The sequence below is a fragment of the Phyllostomus hastatus genome, unplaced genomic scaffold (genome assembly GCF_019186645.2).
Source record: "Phyllostomus hastatus isolate PE091 unplaced genomic scaffold, TTU_PhHast_1.1 phas_scaffold_46, whole genome shotgun sequence".
NCBI classification, from domain to species: Eukaryota; Metazoa; Chordata; class Mammalia; order Chiroptera; family Phyllostomidae; genus Phyllostomus; species Phyllostomus hastatus.
In genome coordinates, this window is record NW_025334032.1 from 24,282,084 (window position 1) to 24,306,788 (window position 24,705).

Genomic DNA, 24,705 nt, shown 5'->3' on the forward strand with positions numbered 1-24,705 from the left:
ACCACAAACAAAAGCAGAATCCTGTAGAACAAAAGAAAATTCTTAGAAATTAAAAATATGATAGAAGAAATGTAAAATTCTAGAGTTGCAATATAAAGGTGAGGAAAAGTACAAGAAGGCAAAAAATGAAAAACAGAAAACCTAAGTGAACCAAAGAACCATTCTAAGAGGTCTATAACAGAAACCACAGGAATTCTATGAAGAGTTAACAGAGATAAGGGTGATAGAGGGGGAAATTAACAAACAAAAAAAATCACAAGTACTTCATAGGAGTTAAGGGCATGAGTTTCCAGAATGAAATGTCCCCAGCATACAGAGAAAAACAGACCTGCACCAAAGCTATACCTTAGGAAATTTCAGAACAGAAGAGGCAAAAATATCCTATAAGCTTCCAGAGAGAAAAATCGGGGTTCTTACAAAGGACCATGAAAATACATTTTCAAATATGCAAGATGTAAATGAATTATGTCCCATGCACCCTTTCCTAGAAACTACTGAAGAAAAAACTCTACTAAAATGAGGAATCAAACCCAGAAAGGGAAAGACAGGCTATAGAAAACAAGAAAGCAACATGGTGAGTAGAAGACCCCAGAATAAAAGTATGTACCAGGAACAGTACCAGTTCTTCAGCCAGAAGGCTCTAGAATAGACTTTTTCCTTTTGAAATTGAGAAAATATATGTCTGATCATCTTTTTTTTTAAATATTCTATTTATTTATTTATTTATTTTTAAAGAGTGGGGAAGGGAGGGAAAGAAACATCACTGTGTCGTTGCCTCTCAAACGCCCCCAACTGGGGACCTGGCCTGCAACCCAGGCATGTGCTCTGACTGAGATAGAACCAGTGACCCTTTGGTTTGCAGGCCGACACTCAATCCACGAGCCACACCAGCCAGGGCTATCTGAGCATCTTAAGAGATTTAGACAAATGATGGCTGGTTTGAGGTCAAATTAATCATAAGCACATAAGCAAACAAAATAAATAAAACAAATGATTAATTCCAGCAAAAACAATTTGTTCAGGAAAGTTAATCAATTTACTACATGACTGAGCTCTGATTAGCATTTACATACTCAACAAAATTACCATATACCTAGATTGAGAAGTTAAAGGGATGGGTGTATGTTAGGAGGCAGAGAAATAAACCTAAGCTTTCATTCTCTATAATAGACAATCAGTAGAAATGACCTAAAATTGACAAATCAAGAAGAAGCTGTTGAAAAATATGGAAATAGCCCTGGCTGGTGTGGCTCAATGGGTTGAGCACAAGCCTGTGAACCAAAGAGTCGCTGGTTCAATTCTCACTCAGGCCATATGCCTGGGTTGAAGGCCAGGTTCCTGGTAGGGGTTATGCAAGAGGCAACCACACATCAATGTTTCTCTTCCTCTCTTTCTCCCTTCCTTCCCCTCTCTCTAAAAAATAAAAATAAAATTTATAAAAAGAAGTTCACAAAATAAAGAAAAATATGGAGATAATTTTTTTTAATTCAATGGAAAGTGGTTGCTTTTGAAGAAGTAAAAATGGGAGTGGTGCCCTGGCTGGGTGGCTCAGTTGGTTGGAATGTCATCCCATACACTAAAAGATTGTGGGTCCGATCCCTGGTCAGGGCACATAGTTAGGCTGTGGGTTTGATCCCCAGTTTGGGTGCATGTAAAGGAGGCAACTGATTGATATTTCTCTCCCCCTTCCTCTCTCACTAAAATCAATTTTAAAAAATGGGAGTGGAAGCAGGAAAATACTCTTTTTCATAGAATTAACTCTTTAAAATCATAACTTCCATAGATTTGATTCTTTAAACACATAACTTTTTAAAAAGATGAAAAAGAAAAATTCCAGTCATCAACTATCCATCTCAAAAAACCTTTTATAAAAATGATAATTTAATCTATAAACTTAAAAAAAAATCTGCACACCTTTAACAGTATTACATCTATCAACTAAAGAACTATTTGTGAAACCCTATTTTAAAAAGCATTTCAAAGAATTCCACACCAAAAATGTAGACAACCATAACCCATCCCCCAGATATTTCATTAGGACTTATTTGTCTAAATATTCATATTGGTGTTTATATTTGAAACAATAGTGGCTTATTATAAAAAAAAACATAGTTGTGTTTTACATGCCAGGTATGGGTAACTTTATTCAAGATTCTGACAAAAATTATCCCCAAAGTAATATAAATTTAGACACTTAAAGTCCATGTGAAATTTCGAGAAAATTTTGAATGCAGTCTGGAGTCAATAGTAAGTCAAAAACTAAACCAAATCCACAAATCATAAATACTTTTCTTCATATGTTCAGTGTATTTTCTGAAACAGGTTACTAATTTAGTTTTCCTTTCTTTAATATCGATATTTGGAATTAGTTGAATATAGTTTACATCTTTAAGTTCTAAAGTTTGTATTTATCCTGAATATCTTACTATAATTAAAAATATAAATCCAGAAGCAATAACCCTTCCTTACAGAAGAATTCCAATTAATAAATGTAGAATGAGAGAAACAGAACATCACCATTAGAACACCACAGTAGTAACTGACACAACACAAGTAAGATTTGCCAATGGATTATGAAAATAAGTGGGCAAAGGTTTAAGCAGAAACAGGACATTTGCATAGTCTCCAAGTATCTCCAGCTAATATTTAGTCATCACAAAGGAAACAATAATTTTCAGTAGAGAATCCTAGCAGACACTACTAGGTAGTGATTAAGGTTAACAACACCAGAAATACATTACAACATCAGGTGTCATAACATACTGTCACAGATTGGAGGACAGACATTACAGACATGACAACTAAATACAAGGTGGGATCCTGGATTGGATCCTGTCACAGTAAGTAAAAACAGACATTAGTGAAAAGACTAAGAAAATCTCTATTTTGTCAGCTCTCTACTTTAGTTAGGTAATAGTATTGTATCAAGGCTAATTTCATACTTTGACAAATGGTCTACAGTTATATAAGATGTTAACAGAAGGGCAAGTTGAGTGAAGAGCATACAGAAACTATTTTTACAACTCTTCAAAAGTCCCAAAATTATCTGAAAAAAAATTTAAATAACTTTAAAAAACATACACACATAATATGTATATATGTGCATAATATATATACATCAAGACAATGAAAATTGGTATCTTGGGCACTCAAATAGTCGTTTTCTCTCCTGAATTCATCATTGTCTCACTGTTTTATGTTAACTTTGCTATTTAAGGTTCTCCCCCTTCTAAATTTTGTTTCAAGTATTCTTTGAATTTTCATAGAAAAAACCTTTTTTAACATTCCCATATTAGGCCAAAAATAAAAATCCTAGAATAAAATTATCACATTATCTCATAAAATCACTCACCCCAACCATAAGACCCAGCCGTTATTTTTACTCCATTTCTTCTCATAACCAATTATGTTGGTATTGGTTTTGTATTTTTTTAATAAGGAGAGGAGATGGCTGATAGATTTATTATCACTAATAGGCCTGGCAGTCTAGAAAAGAAACATTATCATTTGCTATCTTATTAAGAAACAGCTGTTTTTCTAATAACAGACACTGTATACTAGGCACCACTTTAGATGTAAAAACTAAATTATTTACCTAAGTCTCTTCTATACGTTAGCATAGAGATAGCACAGAGGTACCCAAGCAAGCCCAGCTAAGACCCTTTCAATATCCCTTCCTTAAATCTGGCTCTAAAATGATTGTTACTAATGGTAATAAATATCTTTTAATAAAACAGGCAATATTTCCCATGCAATTTATTCTAGGGAAATAAAGATAAACATCAAATCCACTTTTAAAAGAAAAAATAATTTCCTACTCTAGCTATGGCTGATTCATTCCCTGAGCATGAATTCTATTTTACCCTCCTTGTTTTTTACTATAAACTAAGCTGAAATCTGTTTGCAGGGCTCTTGATGGTGAAACCAGTATTTTAGATGAAGAACAACATTTCCAAATAGTTGTATTTATTACTTTTACAGTTAATTATTTCTACCCACTGTGGCATTTAATTTTTCATCTGTTACCTATGCTCCATATGCTCCATATGAAAGCAGCACTAGTGAAAAGATAATTAAAGGGGGGGGAGGCAAATTTTAAAGTAAATCTTTATCCAAATACGATAAAAAAGCAAAAAAGAAAAATGGCCACAAGCATTTGCATTCCTATGCCCATGTTATTTTCAAATTGCCTTCTGCTATTAACATGAAAAGTAGAAGTGGTGAAACTCCAACCTAATGATCTATACAAAAAAGGAGACAATTTACCTCAGGAACTCATTATGCATTGCAATATATTCAAGTGGTGAAAAGATAGAAATTCATTCAGAAATGCCATACTATCTGGCTGTCAATATAGTCTCTTGAATAATTACATTAAACATATTACTACAAAATGTACCAAGAAGTAGAGAATAATACTATATTTGTAAACTGCAAATAACAAAACAAAACAGAGGTCCAACAAAGCTCAAGTCCAAGCTGTAATTACACGACGTGTATGTTGAAAGCAGTCAAAATGTACAAAAATGTGACAAATAATCCATATGTTTTAAAAAACAGAGCCTGTTTGTCTCAGATTATATCCAGTCTCATCTGGTAGATTTCTGATAAGCCTTTTACATAAAGTGTATTTCCCTCCCGCTGATAAGAAGCAACTTGTAGATATCCATACATTTCTTAAAGAGTAAGTCTACTTGGCAATATTGGTAACTCCACTGTTTCCTATTACATTCATTGGTCTAAAAACTGAAAACAACTCATAACAAAAATGTTTTCCCAAATCCTTTACCAGTTTTTCAAGTTTCAAATCAAAGGAAAGCTGGAATGCATTGCTTCTTGTCATCAACAGGCATTTCAAAAAAAGGGTAATTAACCAAAATCAAGAGTTTTGGTCAAGTTAGTAACAGGTTTCCCCTTTTTTCTAAATCCTTTCATAATCCTTTTTTTTCCAATTTTTCCAGTATGGCCTGGATTTTACAAACAGCCTCTTTCCTGGCCTGTCGGACAGAGTCCTGGCCCCCAGTTTCAACTGAATCCAGTTCCAAAAGTTCCTTGGTTAGCATCTCTTCCAGAAGCCAGTATGCTTTGTCTGTCTTTTTTCCTACGAACTCTTCTACTTCTTGCTCAAGATACTGGACCTTCTCCAGCACGTGTATGATTTTTTTAATACTTGGGGGAGTACCTTCATCTGAAGGTAAACACTCTTCAGGAAGATTATTACTTTGCTCTTGATTGCTGGCATGTTCGTTGGTAGCATTACCATACAGCTGAGGCTCAGCACTATATTGGACTTGGGAATCCAAAAGATCTGAATTATCACTGTTCATTGTTCCCGGGGACTCGTACTGATGGACATTGCAAGGAAAGTTGTGCTGGTTCATGCTTTGATCTGATTGGCTATAGGGGTATGAGGAATCCTTGGGGTGGGAAAGCAAAAAGGGAAAAAACTGTTTCAATGGTAATCCATCAACATCAGATTTGTTAGACCACATCTTTCACCTTCATACATGAAAAGATTCCCCACCAATAAAACTGCACCTCCTTCATTAATGCTTTGAGAAAAACACAGCCTCAAAAAGAAAAAGGGAGTGCCCTGTCAGTAAAAGGCAAAGATTTCCTGAGCATAATGGCTGGAATCTGCCATCCATCCAAAAGGCAGGACATCACTATGAACACCTCATAATCTACCCTTACTACCTCACAATCCTCTAAGTGACTTAATAAATAGAAATTAGATAGTTTTCCCCATAAAGAGTTAAAATCTTAAGACAGATCTTAGAAAGGAACCTAGTCACAAGCAAATGATGTTCCAGTCTTTGGTTTAATAAAACCACACAATTTCATACTGGTTTTGTCTTCTGTCTACAGACTGAGCTAATAAAATGCAACCTTTGATTCTGTTTAACATTCAGTTAGTATTACAACAACAGTAAATAAGCATTTTGGGAGGGGGGCTCTTTTGGAAGGAGGATATGAACCTTAAACTGCTCTAAAACATAGTCTTTTTTTTTTTTTTAAGGAAACTGGGCTAGGTAAAGCTATAGGTAGGAATAACCAACTTTTTGCAGTTAGTCCCGACTTAACACAGACCACTGCATAAAAGTTTCATGTTGTGCTTTCTTAACTACCCAAACATCAAAAGAACAACATTTAGGTCTCCTACCTTTGGCTGCTGGGGTGGTGGTGAAGTGGGTGGCTGAGGAGAGCCAGTGCTAGGCCATGCTGAAGTACTTTCACTCATATAGAGATTCCCAGGTGGTGCTGAGGGCGCAGCTGAAGGCCAGGGGTAACGGGTTCCCATTCCGTAAGCACCATGAGAAGCCCATGAGTCCTCTTGTGGTCTTACAGATGGTCCTGCTTGTGGCACACTACGATTACCATCCCCATAAGGATAATGGGGCAGGGCCATTCCAGGGTTCTATATTGAAAGAAGGACAGATGCTGGTCATTGCTTTAAAAAAACAACAACATTAAAGTAATGGAAATATTCTAGTATTAACAGATTCTGAGATGCTCTATCTCTCCTTAACAAAACATATTTTGACCACTACTGGGCTAAATTTTAGCATCTTGGATCAGCTATAGTAATTGCTCCAAGCCTTAAAAAGCTTGGTTCCAAAAATACCAGAGGCAGATTTGCTGATAATCAAACTCAGGAAAAATAGGGTCTAAAATTCAATGGCTGAAGCACAACGTAAGTCCACCCCATACATACTATAAATAAGTAGTAGACTCATATAAGTAAGCAGAAACAAAGACATATTTGTGGAAAAAGGGGTCACATACTAATTAAACCTGACAAGCTAAGGGGAAGCTTGCACGGTGGACCTTACAAACTCAGAGACCTAAAGAAAGCACACAGGATGACCTGAAATTAAAACTCTCTAACTAAAAGCGAGTTATGGTGGGTAGTCCTGTCCTAGGCCAGTAACTAAGCCTATCTATTGTCTTTTTTGCATCTATAATAACATACCTTTGGAATGTCAGAGTAATTCCCTTTGTCACACCCATCAGGGCACAACCTCCCACCAGAGGACAAGACCACAGAACCTCTCGTTGTTATCTTGTTCTCCCGCATACCATCTCTATCTGCTGTAAATTTTGTTAACTATCCTATACCCACCAATGTCAAAGAAGTATCTATCCGTTTTACTTTTTATCCAGTCTCAGAGATGTCCAAACTTTGCTTTCTCCTGTCCCCTAATGTACCACTAATGGATTTCATGTAACTTCCTTATGTCTCCTCCTTTGGTTGTAATGTATAATTTAAGGTGTAAAACTGCCTTTCTCTGAAGCATTTTCACAATCTGCTGAGGTTGTGCTTCTTGACAATAGTTGTTAGTTTGGCTCAAATAAACTAAAAAATTCTGCATAGATTTGAATGTTTCTTATGTCAACATATTAGAACTCTTGAACAGAGAAATGAACATGGCATCGTTCATAAAACATTAAAAAATATAAACCCAACAGAAAAATGCTCACCTGTGAAGCAGGGTACCCTGGAACCTGCCCCCTAAGAGGAGGTGCTTCAGCCTGGCAGTCCTGCTGGGGATACATCCAACGAGAGACTGGGGTTGGGCTGTTGCCAGGTGAGCGGTAGGTGCTTGGAACCTCTGTGGAGTAACTGGTCTGAGAGTATCCAGGTGTGTAATAAGCCCCAGAGTATGAGGCAGTATTTGCCCCTGGGCCAGTGGGGTATGGTGGGCCATATGCTCCATTAGTGTAAGAATTCAAACTCTATAAAAACCAGAGTTGAGAGAAAAAAAAAAAAAAAGAGACACGTGAAAGAATTGAAATGCTCTGATTTAATGCCCAACTTTGAAAACTTTGGGAAAAGATCAGTAAGTAATGAAAATATGAACTACTAAGCAATCTTGGAAGCATTCTTTCTTTCATATAATCACATACCACATATTAAACTCAGATGATCGCTGTAGAGTCTGTGTCCTAACAATGGGAGAGTAATTGTGATGAGATGCCTCAGAGCAGTGCTTCTGTTCCAAACACTTCCATAAGTATACCTAACAATTAGACCTAACAGTAGAGAACTTAAATTCATAAACTGGTGAGAGGATTCTGGGAAATGTGGGAGAATGGCTATGGAAAGCAGAAAATAATCATGATACAACAGAAAGAAAAAAAGACTACAGAGACATACCTAGCTCTCCCAGAGGCTCTGTATATATAAGTTCATAAACTTATCTTGAAGGGTTATTGTTAAAATTAAATGAGATGACATATACAAAATGCTTAACATAGTATCTGGCATGTAGTATGGTCAATAAATAGTAATTATAATATCATTGCTGTTGGTATCATTATGGCAAGGTCAAGAAATGAACCCAGATTTGACTCCAGAATTCATGTTCTTTGTACTATTCCACTGTGCTTCCTGATAATAGCAGCAGATCAGAGACAAACAACTCTTTTTTGTGTGTGTTTTAAATCACCTATCCAGACTATTACTGACACCCAGAATCCTGAGTTTAGTGATCCAAACAAGATTAAATCTAAACTCTAAATTTAAATTATTACCTTAATGTTTTCTATTAATTTCCACTTTACCTTTTTAAATTGGTTAAAACATAGAATCAAGTTTTCCATCGTTCTCAGTAAGACTATATAATCTTTCCCAATTTAAATAAAATAAGAATCCTGTGATATTATCTAGACTTACCATGGTGATCATTTAACAATGTACACAAATATCAAATTGTTATTATGTTTACAGCTCAAATTTTAGTTATTCCTCAATAATAAAGTAATTCTGACATTTTTTTTAAGATGTCATTGATTTACTTATAGAGAGAGGGGAAGGGAGGGGGAAAGGGAGAGAAAACATCAAAGTGCTGGAAAAGTATCAATTGGTTGCTGCTCAAATGCCCCCAGCCAGGAATCTGGCTGCAACCCAGGCCTCTGCCCTGACCAGGAACGGGCCAGCAACCCCTCAGTTTGTGGGGTGACACCCAAGCCCCTGAGCCACACCAATCAGGGCAAGAATTTTGATATCTTAAACTGCTATTAATAACTGTAGAAAATGAAATCCACATCTGATTCCTAATCTAACATAAAATAGTACCATAAATTAATGTGGGACAGACGTCACAATACTGTGGAAAATCTTAAATTCTTAGTCACACTTTTATGGAAAGAGGACAAAAGATAAAAGACAAGCTATCACCACCACATGGCCCTCCCTAGAGTGGTTCAAACGAAGATCCCAGCAATCATTCCCTGCATAGGACAACGAACCGCCCTCTGTTAAAGCCAACAGGGAGACTGTTAAGGTCTTCTTCCCATGGGTTGCTGTGCTGAAACAAAGAACCCCTTAATACAACATACACAGTTGGAGACTAAATAAAACATCATGTGACTTTCTGTACTGTTATTTAACTTCTAGAAATCTTTCCTAAGGAAATGATTCAACTGGAGAAAAAGTTATAGGCATAAATTTGTTCATCACAGCATTATTTAAAATCAAAATTGCAAACAATTTAAATATCCTGTAACAATGGAACAATTAAGTAGACAATGGCCTATTCATTGAGGGAATTTTATTCTGCTTTAAAAATTCACTGTCAGAACTGACCAGATTATTTAATTTTGTTAAAAAATTACTTTTAGTCTTTTTCTTCAAGTTTTAATAATGGCATTGTGGTAATTTTTTTTAAAACTTCCTTACAGTTTAAAGACATATATGCATTTACAAGTGAAATACTAGGATGTCTAGAATTTTCTTCAAAATACTCCAAGGATATAGATGAAAGAAGATGGCCACCTACTGATACTTGTTGAAGCTGAGAGATGGGTACATGGGAGATTAACACTGAAAGTAGATGTAAGTCACATAAAAAAAAGTGTATGAACAGTAAGTTTAAAGCTACGTAAAGATGATAGGGAAAAGTCTGAAAATAAGTCTACCAAAATATAGATATATTTGCCCTGGCCAGGTGATGTAGTTGGTCGGAACATCATCCTATACACCAAGAAAAGTTGTGGGTACAATTCCCAGTCAGGGCACACACCTAGGTTGTGGGTTCAATTGTTGGGAACCACCCTGCCTGGTTTCAGAAGCTGTAACCCCCCATGGCCAAGGCTGAGTAAAAAGGCCTTAGGGACATAAGCCGCTAAGGAGACAAAAACTTATCCCCTCTCTCATATCCCCCTGCTTGGCCTGGGCGGATGACTGCTTAGCCAATGACAGGAAAGATTCCTCAAAGGAGGAACCACCTAACAGACACAGTCCCCAAGGGGCCATCAGAGAAGGATTTAGGGGATTATGGAGGAGTGACAAAAGACCTCACCCCTCAGCTTTGTCATAGCCTGAGTCCTCATTTGATCTGTAAAGTCTCCTACAAATATCAAATCATTTCTTGGCTGCCCGCATTCCCTGCCTGATTCAGGCCTGAAACAATGCTGAAGGCGGGTGCAGCCTGTGCAGGAATGGGTGGTTCCCAGTGGTGGGAGGGGCAGGGGACTATCAGATCTGAGAGACAATGCATAAAATCCTGTGAAACCTGCTTTGCTAAGAAAGCCCTCAATTTAAATGTTAAGGGTCCAAGCACAAAATTAGTTTGTTTCCCAAAGTTTTATGGCCCTTGGGTGTCTGTCACTCTATCTATCTGGCCCTGACTCAGAATAAGCCCTTATACTTCTTTGAAAATTATCCATGCAAACTAAACCCAATAAAAGCCCAGGGAAAGAGGTGCTGGAGGCCCTGCTCCTCTGAGAGATTGGCCAGCCTTTCTACCCAAGCAGATCATGCCTTGGTAGAAGTATTCTCAACCATGGTGGCCAGAAGAGCTCTGCTGGACGGAGTTCCCCCACAGTCAGTCCCTGGTGGGATTGAGTACAGGAGGCAACCAATCGATGGTTCTCTCCCATCAATGGTTTCCCTTTCTTTCCCTTCTTCTCTCTCTAAAATCAGTAATAAAAAATATCCTCAGGTGAGGATTTTTAAAAAATGGATATATTAGTGTAAGGAAAATAATTTTTCTCCTACACTTTTAAGTTTTTTTGGCTGGACTAATAATCGATCTAACATGAGACTGAGCAACAGAAAAAAAATGACCAATTTTATTACATATGAACATTCAAGGGTTCCATAAGAATATGCAATCCAAGGTCACACTGGGCAGTTCAGGCTTATATGCCATTCTGGACTAAGAAGAGGGAAAAATGAGTCCAGTGTTTCAAAGGGAAAGTAGGTAATTCATATGTACATGAGAAAGAGCAAACGTTTGGTAAATTCTTTCTACCAAGGTGGACAAAGACTGCAAAAAGATCCTTGAACATAAAGCCAAATCTCACCAAGTAAAAAAGGAAAAGGGCAAACACAAGGAAGAAACAAACAAAAAGATACAGGAATAAAGCAATCTTACATACAACTTTCATTAAAAACTTAAAGTGAAAAAACCCCACAAAAATAAATAAAATAAATAATAAAATACATATTTGACATAAGAAGTCAAATTTTCTGCCCTGACAAGTGTGGTTCAGTTGGTTGGGCACCATCCCGAAAAGCTAAAGGTGGCTGGTTGGGTTCCCAGTCAGGGCACATGCCTGGGTGGCAGGCTGAATCCCAGGTCTGGGCATGTGCAAGAGGCAGGTGATTGATGTTTCTCTAGATGTGTCTTTCCCTCTCTTTCTCCCTCCCTTCCCCTCTACCTAAAAATAAATAAATAAATAAATAAAATCTTTAAAAAAATTAAAGTCAAATTTTCTTATACCAATAGCAAAAGATATCAAACTAAAAAGCATACGCAGAGCAAAGGAAACCATCGACAACATGAAAACACAACCTACTGAATCAGATAAAATGTTTGCAAATTCTATTTCTGATAAGGGGTTAATTTCCAAAATATTTAAAGAACTCATATAACTCAATAGTAAAAAAAATCCGATTTTAAAATGGCAGAAGATCTGAATAGATATTTTTCAAAGAAGACATACAGACAGCCAGCAGGTGCATGAAAGGGTCATAACATCACTAATTATCAGTGAAGTGTATCAAAAACCACAAAGAAATGGAATCAGGCCCTCAGGGTGGAAGGCCAGGCTCTGTAGTGCTGGCAGAGGGGCAGCACCCTACAGCCTGCCTTGGACCCCTTTAAATCCTCCCTCACTAGACTGACCAGAAGGTCAGGTGAGCCTGACAGCAGCTGCTTGGGTTGGGGCACAGGTTGCTCTTGGAATCCTGCCCAGTGTGGTGACAGAAGCTATAAGCACATCTTACCCTGTACAAAATGAATTAAATGTCAAGGTCTAAACAAAAATAATTTTTTAAACCGCAATAGGGTATCACTCTACATCTACTAGAATGACTATTATCAAAAAAGACAAGAAATAATAAGTGTTGGTATGGATATAGATAAAAGGGAACCCTTCTGCACTGATGGTGGGAATATAAATTGGTTCAGCAACTACAAAAAACAGTATGGTGGTTCCTCAAAACATTAAAAATAGAACTACCATATGACCCCTGCAATCCCACATGTAAGCATACATCCATAGGATACAAAAACATTAACTCAAAAAGGTATCTGCACCCCTATGTTCACTGAAGCATTATTTACCAAGAATGGAAACAACCTAAATGGCCATATATGGATCAACAGATAAAGACAATGTGGTATATGTATACAATGGAATATCATTCAGTCATAAAAATAGAAGGAAATCTTGCCAATTGGAACAACATGGGTGGACCTTAACAGTATTATGTTAAGTGAAATAAGCCAGACAAAGAAAGACAAATACATGTAGACAAATACTATATCTAAACAAAAAACAAACAACCCAACTCAAAAATACAGAGAACAGATTGCAAAGTGTCGTTGGTTTGATTCCCAGTCAGGGCACGTGCCTGGGCTACGGGTCCCCAGTAGGGGCACCTGAGAGGCAACCTTATATTGATGTTTCTCTCCCTATCTTTCTCCCTCCCCTCCCTTCTGTCTAAAAATAAATAAATAAATCTTTAAAAAAGAAAGAAGTACAAATAGGTAGTTACAGAATAATTACAGAATAGCCATGGGTATATAAAGCACAGTACAGGAAACAGAGCAGCCAAAGAACTTATATGCATGACCCATGGACATGAACAATGGTGGAGGAATGCCTGAGGGAATAGGGGGCGCTAAGTGGAGGGGGGCAAAGGGGAAAAAATCAGGACAACTATAATAGCACAATCAATAAAATATAATTTTAAAGGCCCTGGCTGGCGTAGCTCAGTGGACTGAGCGCGGGCTGAGAATCAGTGTCGCAGGTTCGATTCCCAGTCAGGGCACATGCCTGGGTTGCAGGCCATGACCCCCAGCAACTGCACATTGATGTTTCTCTTTCTCTCTCTCTATCTCCCTCCCTTCCCTCTCTAAATATAAATAAATAGGCCCAGGCTGGCGTAGCTCAGTGGATTGAGTGCGGACTGGGAACCAAACTGTCCCAGGTTCGATTCCCAGCCAGGGTACATGCTTGGGTTGCAGGCCATAACCCCCAGCAACCGCACATTGACGTTTCTCTCTCTCTCTCTGTCTATCTCCCTCCCTTCCCCTCTAAAAATAAACAAAATCTTAAAAATAATAATAAATAAATACATAAATAAAATCTTTAAAAAATATATATATATAATTATATAATTTTTAAAAAAGAAAGAAAAAAGTCAGAAAGTCTGTCAACTATAGACCATACCTGGCCTTGCATTTCCGGCCTTACATGATATGTACTTGGGTAAGGAGTCCTAGGTCGAGCAGGAGAATTCCAGTAGTTAGAATTGTAGCTAGGATATGGTGGCTGCTCCTAAAAATAAAAAAGGAAAAGAAAATGAATTCACTTATTACGAACATTCTCTTTTTTCTTAAACACTCACCCAAGGATATGTGTATTTATTTTAGAGAGAGAGAGAAACATCGACGTGAGAAACACAGCTGCCTCCCAAACGCGCCTAGGGATTAGGACGACACTCCAACCAACTAAGCCACCTGGCCAGGGCTTACTAATATTCTGGCATCACTCTGAAAATTGGATAGAGACACGTATAAGTTTCAAAAAAAAAAAAAAGGGCAATGGAATCTCACTGTAAAATCACTTGTTATTAAACTGATGCAGGTATATAATAAATCACATGCACTAGAACACGGGTGCCAAACTCATTTTCACTGGGGGCCACATCAGCCTTCAAAGGGTCGAATGTAATTTCAGGACTGTATAAATGTACAACTACTCCTTAACCGTTAAGCGAGAGCTCAGCACCGCCGCCAGGTAGAAGACAAGGTGCCAGGCTGGATAAAACAAGGTGGAGGGTCAGATTTGGCCGGTGGGTCTTGTGTTTGCCACCTGTGCCCTAGAACAAAGCAATACTGACTGTCTAGTAAAAGCCTGTTCTTATGCATTATACTAATGCCACCAGATCAAACAATATATAAAGGAATTTTACTATGTCAAGATGATTAGAAAAGCCAGAGACATTGGATTCCTTTATCTCTCCCCAATCACTAACCCAGTCATTACTAAATTTAATTCACATAACACAATCACAGTCCTTTGCTATTGTTAAGAAGGCAGTATTTACTTACCTCAACAACTTTGGAGCTTGAAAATATTACTACTAAACTTTACTTCAAATTTTCTAAACTTTTACTTCAAATTACATAAAACTTCAATACTCAGCTTCTTTGTCCAGTCGCTCTAGATTTTTCATATTCCTCTCCTCTGTTATGGTTAAGCTTTCTGCTGGCAGCCTACAGCTAACTCCCTATCAAGAATTGATATAGAATAATTCGGTAATTTTCTCCAAGGAGAAAATGTAGCTATGACATTAATTTCTACGGCTTTTTACTCCAACTCAAAAAGTTAATGCAATTATTTGCAACAAGCCAATAAACTATAAGAGACTAGATCAACTCAAAACTCTTCAGAGTCTGGCTTAATATATACATTTGTTATCCTATAAGCTGAATTACTACTGTGCTTTGAACTTTGTAGTTTAAATACAGTTTTAAGCTTAAACTGGATCTTTGAATTTTTTCCCAAAACTTTGGTTTCACAAAGAAATCAACTGGCAGTTGTAATCACTGAGTTGCATCATCTTAGCGTAACCTCACTACTTATTGATGTTATAAAACTGTTTCCAAAGCATGTAGTTATTCCATATGACAGTATACGAACTGGACAAATTACGTCTCCTTTACATAATGTATCCACAAAAAGTAGGAACCAGCAAGATTTTTTAAAAATGTTACAGGCAAACTTCCAATCCTAACTACCAAATTTCTCAAGCAGGTAAATCCCCCTGATTCATGCACTCCCTTTCTCCTCCTAGTTAAGGTGTAATAATTTGACTAATAAACTGATTTCTCTTCACCAAGAATTTGAAGCTTGAGCAAAGAGATGAAAAGACAAAGAGTTGAAGCTTACTCAACCCAGTGTTGGCAAACTAATACCTTATTCCCCAGGACCACCCTGGTTTCTGTTCTTTCCCACTGTTTCTCCGAGGTACCCCTCATTTTTACTACCTCTCCACCCTTCCATCCCTCACCCTGCCCACATCCTCCCTACCTTACCCAGTTTCCCACAACCTAATGCCTTGCCACCCTTTCCCTCAGATACACTCACCCTACAAACACCTAACCCAGTTTAAACACAATTATCCACTAACTTCACATCTGTACTTCATCTAAGTATCTGGGGGAGAAAATCCCAACAAGTTGTCTGGTTTCACTGTCAAATCACAACCATAAATCTCAGGTAGACACTCAGCACTCCCTACAGCTACTCACTAAGTTCACCACACTCTCCAAAACAACTATTCTCTTCTCCCAACTGTTCTCCAACTGTTCTCTTATCCCACCCTTCCTTTCTCAACTGACGACCTTTATGTGAGAGAGAGAGCATGTGCGCAGCAGCAATCAGACAGAAACTCCTACCAATGTACTATATCTATCACTCTTCCCAGGAACATGAATAAAGTGTCTTTGGCCCTACTAAAGGCCAATTCGTCCACACAGCTCTGGAACACCTCTTACTTCCTAACTCTTTACTCTTGCAGGTGTCTCTACTCTTTCATGAATCATCTATTTCTCCTAGTAGTGCAGATCATCTCCATTAGGACACAAACCTGCCCTCAAGACTGTCCTAAACAAATACTGTAACATATTTTTAAATTACCATAACTAAGAGTGTGACGAGTGATTGGGTGTATAAATGAACAAGATTAACAATACTTGATAATTGCTGAAGATGAGTGATAGGTGTCTGGAATTTTTATTATATTAGTCTCTTTATGTCTGTTTGAAAGTATCTATAATAAAAAGTTAAAAAGCCAAACTGTAGGGCAGAGATTGAAAGTAGACTTCCCTTAAATATACCATTTTTATACATTTGACTTTATAACAATTGTAAATATTCTACATAATTATAAAAGACAATGAAATGATTTTAAATCCCTAAAAGCAAAACAAAAATATTAAAAGAAACTATTTCAAGTGAATATAAAACACCAGAATTTGATTGACATCCCTAACAGGGATATACATACTTAATGATTACGCTGTGTGGCTGGTAATCAGTATTTTCATAGTGAGAGATAAGAGATATAAGAATGACATTTTACATTTTTAATCCTTAATTTGAACTAAATATTTCATCAGTAGGATTTCAAACTCTATTTTTTAAGACTAACAAGTTGATAAACACACACACACACACACACACATAAATAATCCAATTTCCAAATAATCCAAGTAAGTCTTAAAATAGTTTTCTGAATGGATATACCTAGTGATATATATCCTAAAGGCAAAAAGCATGCAAAGAATATTAAACTTTACAGAGAACATTATTAGTAATAATATTAGCACTTTAATTTTTAAACTGTTTTGTGTGCATTGTAGAACCGAAGAAATAAATAAATAGAGCAGTTATTGGAAACTAGTATTTTCACACGGAAAAGGGAAGATAATATATGGAGAAAGATGAGGAAGTACCATGTACGGTGCATTTGAAGTCTAAGTATAAACTAGTATGCTTTAAAAATGTAATGTAAACTTTTATGTAAAAGGTAGGTAAAAGTGACAGTGTGCTGGTTCCAAACAAAGGATTTAAGAGTTAGTACAGCCCTGACTGGTAAGGCTCAGTGGGCTGGGCACTGTTCTGCAAGGCGAAAGGTCGAAGATCTTATTCCTCTTCAGGCACATGCCTCGGTTGCAGATTTGGTCTCAGGGCGTGTTCGAGACACAACCTGTCGATGTTTCTCTTTCACGTTGTTTCTCTCCTCTCTTTCTCCCTCCCTTTCCCTCTCTAAAAAAATAAATAAATAAAATCTTTTAAAAAAGAATATATTGTACCCTTTAGCTATACCCTCATATCTCCCCATTGCCCCAGCCCTACACCACTACTTACTTTCTGCCTCTCTAGATTTACCTATTCTGCATATTTCATATAAATAGAATCATAGAATATGTGATATCTTGTGACTGGCTTCTTTCACTTAACAATGTTTTTGAGGTTCAACTATGTTGTATCATGTATCAGTACTTCATTCTTTTTGTGGCCAAATAATATTCCACTGTATACAAACACCACATTTTGCTTATCCATTCATCGGTTGTTGGACATTTGGACTGTTGCCACTTTTTGGATAATACTGCTATAAACAGTCATTAATAATTTTTTATGTGGACATATGCTTTCAGTTCTCTCGGATATATACCTAGACATGGAATTGCAGAGTCACGTGGTAACTGTTTAACAACTTGAGGAACTGTAAAACTTTTCCAAAGCAGCTTCACCACTTAACATTCCCATCAGCAACATATAAGGGTTCCAATTTCTCCACATCCTTACCAATACTTGTTTTTTTCTGTGTGTTTTTTTTTATAACCATCCTATTGAGTGTGAACTGATATCTCATTATGGTTTATATGGTTATGGATCTGCATATCCCTAGTTGGGATTTGCATATAGTTGGGTTCCCCCTCCCCGACCTTCCAGGCTTAAATCACTTCATTTTTCTTGTAAAAAATAACGTGGTAGCCACAGCTGTAGCCTGGATCCTCCACACAGAAGCTCTGATGTGGGTCTTTACAAGATGGTCAGTGAATTCCTGATAGGGAGACCTGGTGAACAGTCTCTTTCCTCAGACCAGGGGTGAGATAGCTGTAGCTCTTAGAGATGGCATCAAAAGTGGCCTTGGCAAAGTTGTCCAAGGTGGCAGTGCACCCCCTGGCCGAGGTGCAGCAGTTGTCAGTACCAGCCATCAGCAACAGTTTCTTGGGCCACAAAGGCTGCAACAACGCCAGTGCCACTGGGGGTGGGGATGAGGCACACCAGCAGAGAGCCACAGCGCCCAGTCACCTTGCAAGGAACAGTGTGGGGCTTGCCTATCTTGTTCCCCCAGTAGCCTCACCACACAGGGACAATTGAGAGCTTGCCCAGGATGATGGCCCCATGGATGGCAGTGGCTACTTCCTACGAGCACTTAGCACCCAGACCAAGATGTCCATTGTAGTACCCAATGGCAACAAATGCCTCAAACCAGGTCTTCTGGACAGCACATGTCTGCTTTTGCACAGGTGTAATCTTCAAAACTTTGTCCTTGCGGGATGCTCCCAAGAAAAAGTCAATGATCTCAGATTCCTTGATGGGCAGAGAGAAGAGAGAAATCTCCTCCAGGGACTTGATCTTCATGTCCTTGACCAGGCGGCCCAGCTTGGTGATAGGTATCCACACCTTATGGTTAAATTTACAAAGTGACTTACTAACATGCCTCCAAAAAATAACCCCCGCCCTAAGAAATCTAATAGCAGAGGAATTTAAGTAGTGCTGCTCCTGCCCACATTCCATTTATAAATTTGCTTATATTTTTCACTAAAATAAGACAAAAATTATTAGAAAAGTACATTATGAATTATTTTTATAGCTACATATTCCAAAAATTACTTAAAAGCACTTTGTGCTTTTGTATTGACTATCATCACAACTATTTACTTTCAGTCTCATTCAGATGTCTTCCATGCTTCTCTACAATGTTCCCCTATCTCTTAGAACCAGATACAAACATTTACCAGCTCACCCTATCCCACTTCCTTTACTACCAGATGACCTAGCCTCCTACTTCAGCAAGAAAGGAGCCAAGAGCTATAAATTCCTTAATATCCTTCCAACGCCACATTTACTCTCTCTCTCCTCTACCTCAGGAAGAGGTGTCTCAACTCTTCCTTACTTCATTTTTTTCTTTTATAAAAATTAATTTATTTTCTTAATCCTCACCCAAAGATACACTTATTGATTTGAGAGAGAGAGAAAGAGAAGCATCAACGTGTTGCCACCCATACTGCCCCGTGCCCCCACCGGGGATCAAAAACACCACTGTTTGGTGTATGGGACGATGCTCCAACCAACTGTGCCACCTAGCCAGGGCTCTTCCTCACTTCTTCATTTCCCTCTCCCCAAACCCTACTCCATCCTTTAGCATCTTTTTCCCTAATCTACTAGGTTACTCTCCTCTGCTTCCAAACACACGCAACCCCCTAATCCTAAAAATTCTTCCTTCAATTCTGCTTCCCAGTCAAGTGACCACCATTTACTAACAAGTGTCTGGAATTACAATCTATACCACCTTCTGATCCAAACCTTCATGTATTACTTTAATACTATTTTTAAACTCCCACTGTGAAAATCAACAATATCTTCTTACTGCCAAATCCAACCATTTCTTTTCAATTCGTATAACACTTACTGACATAAATAGGTGTGTCCCTGCTTGGGCTGCACTGCAGGACTCCCCTAACGTCCCTACCACCTTTCTGAGTGCTCTCTCTCAATGACTGCTTTTGGATCCTCATTTGCTGCCACCTATTCTAGACTCTCAAAGACTGTCCCTGGCAAGTTACCCAGTTTGGTAGTTCAGTTATGTTTGTATTTGATGACTCTCTCAAATCACTCTCTCCAGACTCATCTCCCTCCAAAGTGTCACATCTAGTGTTTTGTTCCTGCAGACGACAAAAGCTGGATGCCACAAGAACTCTAAAATTTGACATCAAAAAACCAAAACATGAACAGGAAATCACAAACTTCTCTAATCAATTCCATACATTGCATCCAGAGCTTGGCAAATGTCTAACCACCATGACTAACCGGCTTCCAGCAAAAGTGAAATAAAGGCAAAATGTAAACCCTTCCCAAGTCTTTGTATTTCACATTTTTTAAGCTCCTCTATTAACCAATCGCTAGCTCTTTTGGCACAAAGCTAAGCCATATCATCCCATTAAAAAAAAAAAAAAAACTGTTCCTCTTCATTTTTATTCCTATGAAACCTTTATTCCTATGAAATATTAAAACCTCAGAATCACCTTCTATTTCTCCTATATTCCTAGCTTCCAAAGATATATACCTTTGATAATATCTTTAAAAATCTACACAATTTATTTTGAAATGCATCAAAGAATAAGATGCGATAAAACAAATATAGTAAGTGATAATTATACAAAATCTAAGTGGTAGATATATTCACTGTATAATTCTTTCAACTTTTCTGTATGTTTGAAAATTATTACAATAAAATATTGGGGGAAAACCTTATCATATTCTGACATTGTTCAAATATATGTCCTTTTACCTCTCTTATGAACTACTTTAGGAGCCTAACTGAGCTCTCTGTCCCCCCCATTCCTTGCCATTGTAATTCTCCTCCAAGATAGCTCCCCAATAACCCCTGCCTCCTGATATTCACATCCTTGTGAACTTGCCTCCCACCTTATACCATGGTTGGTCTCTATGACCAGTACAATGGTATACCGCTCCTGAGAGTGGATTATAATCTCATCTGTGCCTTGCTGCTTCCATCTCAGCATGTACTCTCTACATGACTTATTCTAGGAGAACATGTAAATTATCTAGGGGTCTCTGTAAAATGCACATTCTGATTGAGTGGCTCTGTGGCAGGGCCTGAGATACAGTATTTCCAATCAGCTCCTAGTTAATGCAGATGCTGCTAGTTCAGGGAGCAAACTACAATGCTGCAAGTATGCTAGGGAACAAGGTAAGAAAAAAAAGAAAGCTGGGAGAGGTAGATTTCTATTTTTTCCCTGCCATATTTAAACATGTAAAGATAAGAGTCAAGTCTTCGTAGTGGTTTGGTGCAACACCATCTCACTATATTCCATTCTACAGAACACTGCTTCTTAAACATGAATGTGCATACAAACCACCCAGGTATCCTATTAAACTGCAGCAGTAAGTCTAGAGCAGGAGATTCTGCATTTCCAGCAACCTCTAAGCAACACTGAAGCCTCTGGTCCAAGGACCACACTTTTTGAATAGTAAGGTATTAAAAGGCTCCTATACTTTTTTGTTTGTTTAAAATATTTAATTACAGATAAATGTAAGACTTATACATCAAATCTACAATAAAGTTAAAAGATGAATAATGAAGTTAGAAAAAAACATTTGCGGGGGGGTGGGCTAGGCTGGGAATAAAAGACAGAAAACTGTATTTGAACAACAATTAAAAGAAAAAAAAGAAGGAAAAAAAAAACATTTGCAACATCCATGGCAACATATACTCATATATCTTTTGCATTCATTTTCTATTGTTGCAAAAAATTACAATCCTATACTTTTCAACTCTCAGAAACATCAACCAGAAACATAAACTCCTGAAATGGTTCCCAAATGCCCATTACACATTCCAGCTTCACCTCCAACTACACCGCCACCCACCCTATGTGCATGCCTATACCCCAACCATACCTTACAACTGCATACACGGTACTAAAATGTTAACATCTCTAACCTTACTCTGAAAACACACTTTAAAAAAATGCATTCAACTGACAAATATTTATTAAGAACCTAACACACTGTTCGTAATACAGCAAGCCCAAATAGAAGTCATTAGTTTAATGGTCCTCTCCTGTCTCCCTTCAATTGATCTTCAATCTGGTTTGCCTATTTATAGGTCAAGCATTTATTTCATCACTCTACCACTGGATTCAAGTCTCACAGGCTGCTTAGTCCAGATTTAGACAGAGAAAATATAGACCCTTCTTCACAATTAAACCCTCACTACTACATGTTTTTTCTCACACGATTTTTTAAAGCTATAATGAAGACACCATAAAACCCACCCTTTGGAAGTACACATACAATTTAATTGTTTTTCGTATATTCAAAGTTGTGCGATCATCATCACCATCTAATTCCAGAATATTTTCACTATCCTCAAAACAAATCACATACACTTCATCTGTCACCCCAATATCCCCAGTCCCCCCAGCCCCTGGCAATCACTAATCTTTCTGTCTCCACAGATTTGCCTATATTGGACATTTCACATAAATTAAATCATACAATATGTGGTCTTTCTGACTGGTTTTGCTCATGTAGCATGGTTTTCAAGGTTCATCCATGTTGCAGAATGTATTGGATTGGCCAAAAAGTCCATTTAAATAAAAGATGCACTTTTCATTTTCACCAATAACTTTACTGATCTCGTTATTTGGAGTATGTTGGCCATCTCCCATGTTATGACGTTGATTGTTCTCAATTAATCTCGATCTGATTGCTATCAACTTCAACCAGTCTTTCTTGCTGGACTATGCAGCATCATCGTCCAGCAAGAAATCTCCAGCACGAAACTTCGCAAACCACTTTTGACACATTGTCAGTCACAGCATGTTCTCCACACACGCCACAAATCTTTGTGTTCCAGTTGTTTTTACCTTCCTTGAAATAATAAAGCATAATATGCCAGAAATGTTGCTATTTTCTTCTATCTTCAATATTAAAATGGCTACACAGAACATCACCAAATTTGATATTTTCTTTAAAAATGTAGGCTAATATGACAGCTGTCACAATACAATCTAACAAAATTGTTTCAAATGAAGTTAAAGACAACTAAGCACTACTAGAGCCATCTTATGGGAAAAAAATCAAACAAACCCTTTGGCCAACATATTTTGATACAGCCAATATGTATCAGTTCTGTCCTTTCTATAGCTAAATAATTCCATTGTATGATTATACCACATATTATCTATTCATCAGCTGATGAACATCTGGAATATTTTCCACTTTTTGGCTATCTGAACAATGCTGCTATGAATATGTGTGTACAAGTTTTATGTGGACATACGTTTTCAGTGTTCTCGGGTATATATCAAGAAGCAGACTTGCTGAGTAATACAATAACTCTACGATTAATGTTTTGAGTAACTGCCAAACTATTTTCCAAAGTACTGAACCATTCTGCATCCCCACCAGTAATGTATGGGAATTTCGCTATTAAATTTTCAAACAATAAGGATGTTATAATTCCTTAAGGAAAAGAGAGATGTGCCCCACACCCTATTATAATAACTATATGAAGAATACCGCATTAACAGAATGGCAGGAATATAAGATTTCTGGCAGGACTATAAGAAATACAATGTTATAAGTCCGAGTATATTGAGCAAATGAGTTAAGCTTTCAGAGCCAATGGTCCTTTAATCATAAAATAGGGACGCTGTATATGACATTTATGTTGCAATCGCCATGAAAATAAAACAAGCAATACAAAAGTGCTTTTCCAACACTGATAATTCGTGATTTGACCCTGAGCAAAGCATTAGGGGCAAAGGGCTAAAAGCTCAGATCCCTCCCACACTTCCTTCACGTTCCTTCCCCGTGCGGGAAGGGTTACTGAGTGAAGGCGGGGGCTGCTGCCACCTCCCTTCCCCGGGAGGCCGGCCTGACGAGCCACGCAGGATAAATTGTAAGAGCTTAAAAAGCAGAGCCGGGTCACTTCAGCCCAACGTCGTTCCCAGACGAGGGATGCTGCATCCTCTCTTTAGCTTAGCAAGTCAGCGCAAGATCTTTTTTTTTCCTTTTTTAATGGTAATAAACGTTTATTATTGTCGAAGCAGAAAACGAGAGGCAAAGAAACACAGGTATACACGCCCCCACCCATGATCCTAGTCTTTTACATCTACAATCCCTTCCAAAGGTAAACAAAATGAAGTCCGATCCACTGCAAGCTCTGGAGATATAGCAATCTCAATGGCCCTCATCCCCAAACAATCCTCTGCCGGATCCCCCCGGGACAGATGGCGCAAAGTTTACCTGGTGGCTTCCTGCAGCTCGACCCGGCTCCGTCCAGGTGCCTCCAGAAGGGTAGTAGCCATCACCTCCCCCGCCTTCTCCCGGCCAGGTGGTCTCGGCGGGGCCACCCCCGCGCATCCGCCAGGAAACGGGAGGCGGGGGAGGTTCAGGGCGAGGAGGGTATAAGGGTGGAGGTGGGTGCACGGGCACATCTCCACCCCCAGACCCGTAGTAGCGGCCGTAAGACGGACCGTCACTGGGGCCGTAGCCTGAGCGCCTTAAGGCCGACATCCGCTCCACTGCTCCGAAGCGCTTCCCGCCCCCCCCACGGCCTGCTCAATGCGCAGGCGCCAGCCAGCGAGAGGGAATGGACAACATTGAAGGGGGTCGCCCGACAACAGCCAATCCCAGGCCAATTCCCGCCCCTTCGGCTGCTGAGTTCGAGAGTTGGGGGGCTGATGTACGCGACTCTGGGGTCGAGGGAGCAGTAAAGTGAGGGGTACCACTGTGTTCCTTAGAAGGGAGAATACACTTTCCCACCACATACACAATCTAGAGTCCTCTTCCCCTTTCTTCAGAGACGGAGAAAGTGTGTCCCAGGACTGTACGACGGCCCCGCCTCTTCGT

At 38.4% G+C, this 24,705-nt stretch overlaps 1 protein-coding gene and 1 pseudogene across 2 annotated transcripts; both read right to left on the minus strand.

Moving 5' to 3' along the window:
• Positions 1-3,960: 3,960 nt before the first annotated feature.
• Positions 3,961-24,396, minus strand: BAG4 (BAG cochaperone 4). 2 transcript variants are annotated; one of them, XM_045821489.1, is made up of 5 exons: positions 24,100-24,396; positions 13,687-13,794; positions 7,483-7,737; positions 6,164-6,418; positions 3,961-5,417 (listed from the first exon to the last, which is right to left on the minus strand). In XM_045821489.1, exons 1-5 carry the CDS (start codon positions 24,367-24,369, stop codon positions 4,932-4,934), a joined length of 1,374 nt encoding a protein of 457 aa, XP_045677445.1. In that variant the 5' UTR covers positions 24,370-24,396; the 3' UTR covers positions 3,961-4,931. The 2 variants fall into 2 exon arrangements, with proteins under 2 accessions (XP_045677445.1, XP_045677444.1); XM_045821488.1 differs by lacking the exon at positions 7,483-7,737 and having other exon boundaries at positions 24,100-24,394.
• LOC123807724 lies at positions 17,993-18,714 on the minus strand (annotated as a pseudogene).
• Positions 24,397-24,705: the final 309 nt, after the last annotated feature.

What these genes read in the sequence shown, in the direction of transcription:
- BAG4 (XM_045821489.1), bottom strand. Translation starts at nt 24,369, where the DNA reads ATGTCGGCCTTAAGGCGCTCAGGCTACGGCCCCAGTGACGGTCCGTCT. An exon ending in CAGGGTACCCTGCTTCACAG is followed by an intron (nt 6,419 to 7,482) that starts GTGAGCATTTTT and finishes CTTTCAATATAG; the next exon opens with AACCCTGGAATGGCCCTGCC. An exon ending in CACCACCCCAGCAGCCAAAG is followed by an intron (nt 5,418 to 6,163) that starts GTAGGAGACCTA and finishes TCCCACCCCAAG; the next exon opens with GATTCCTCATACCCCTATAG.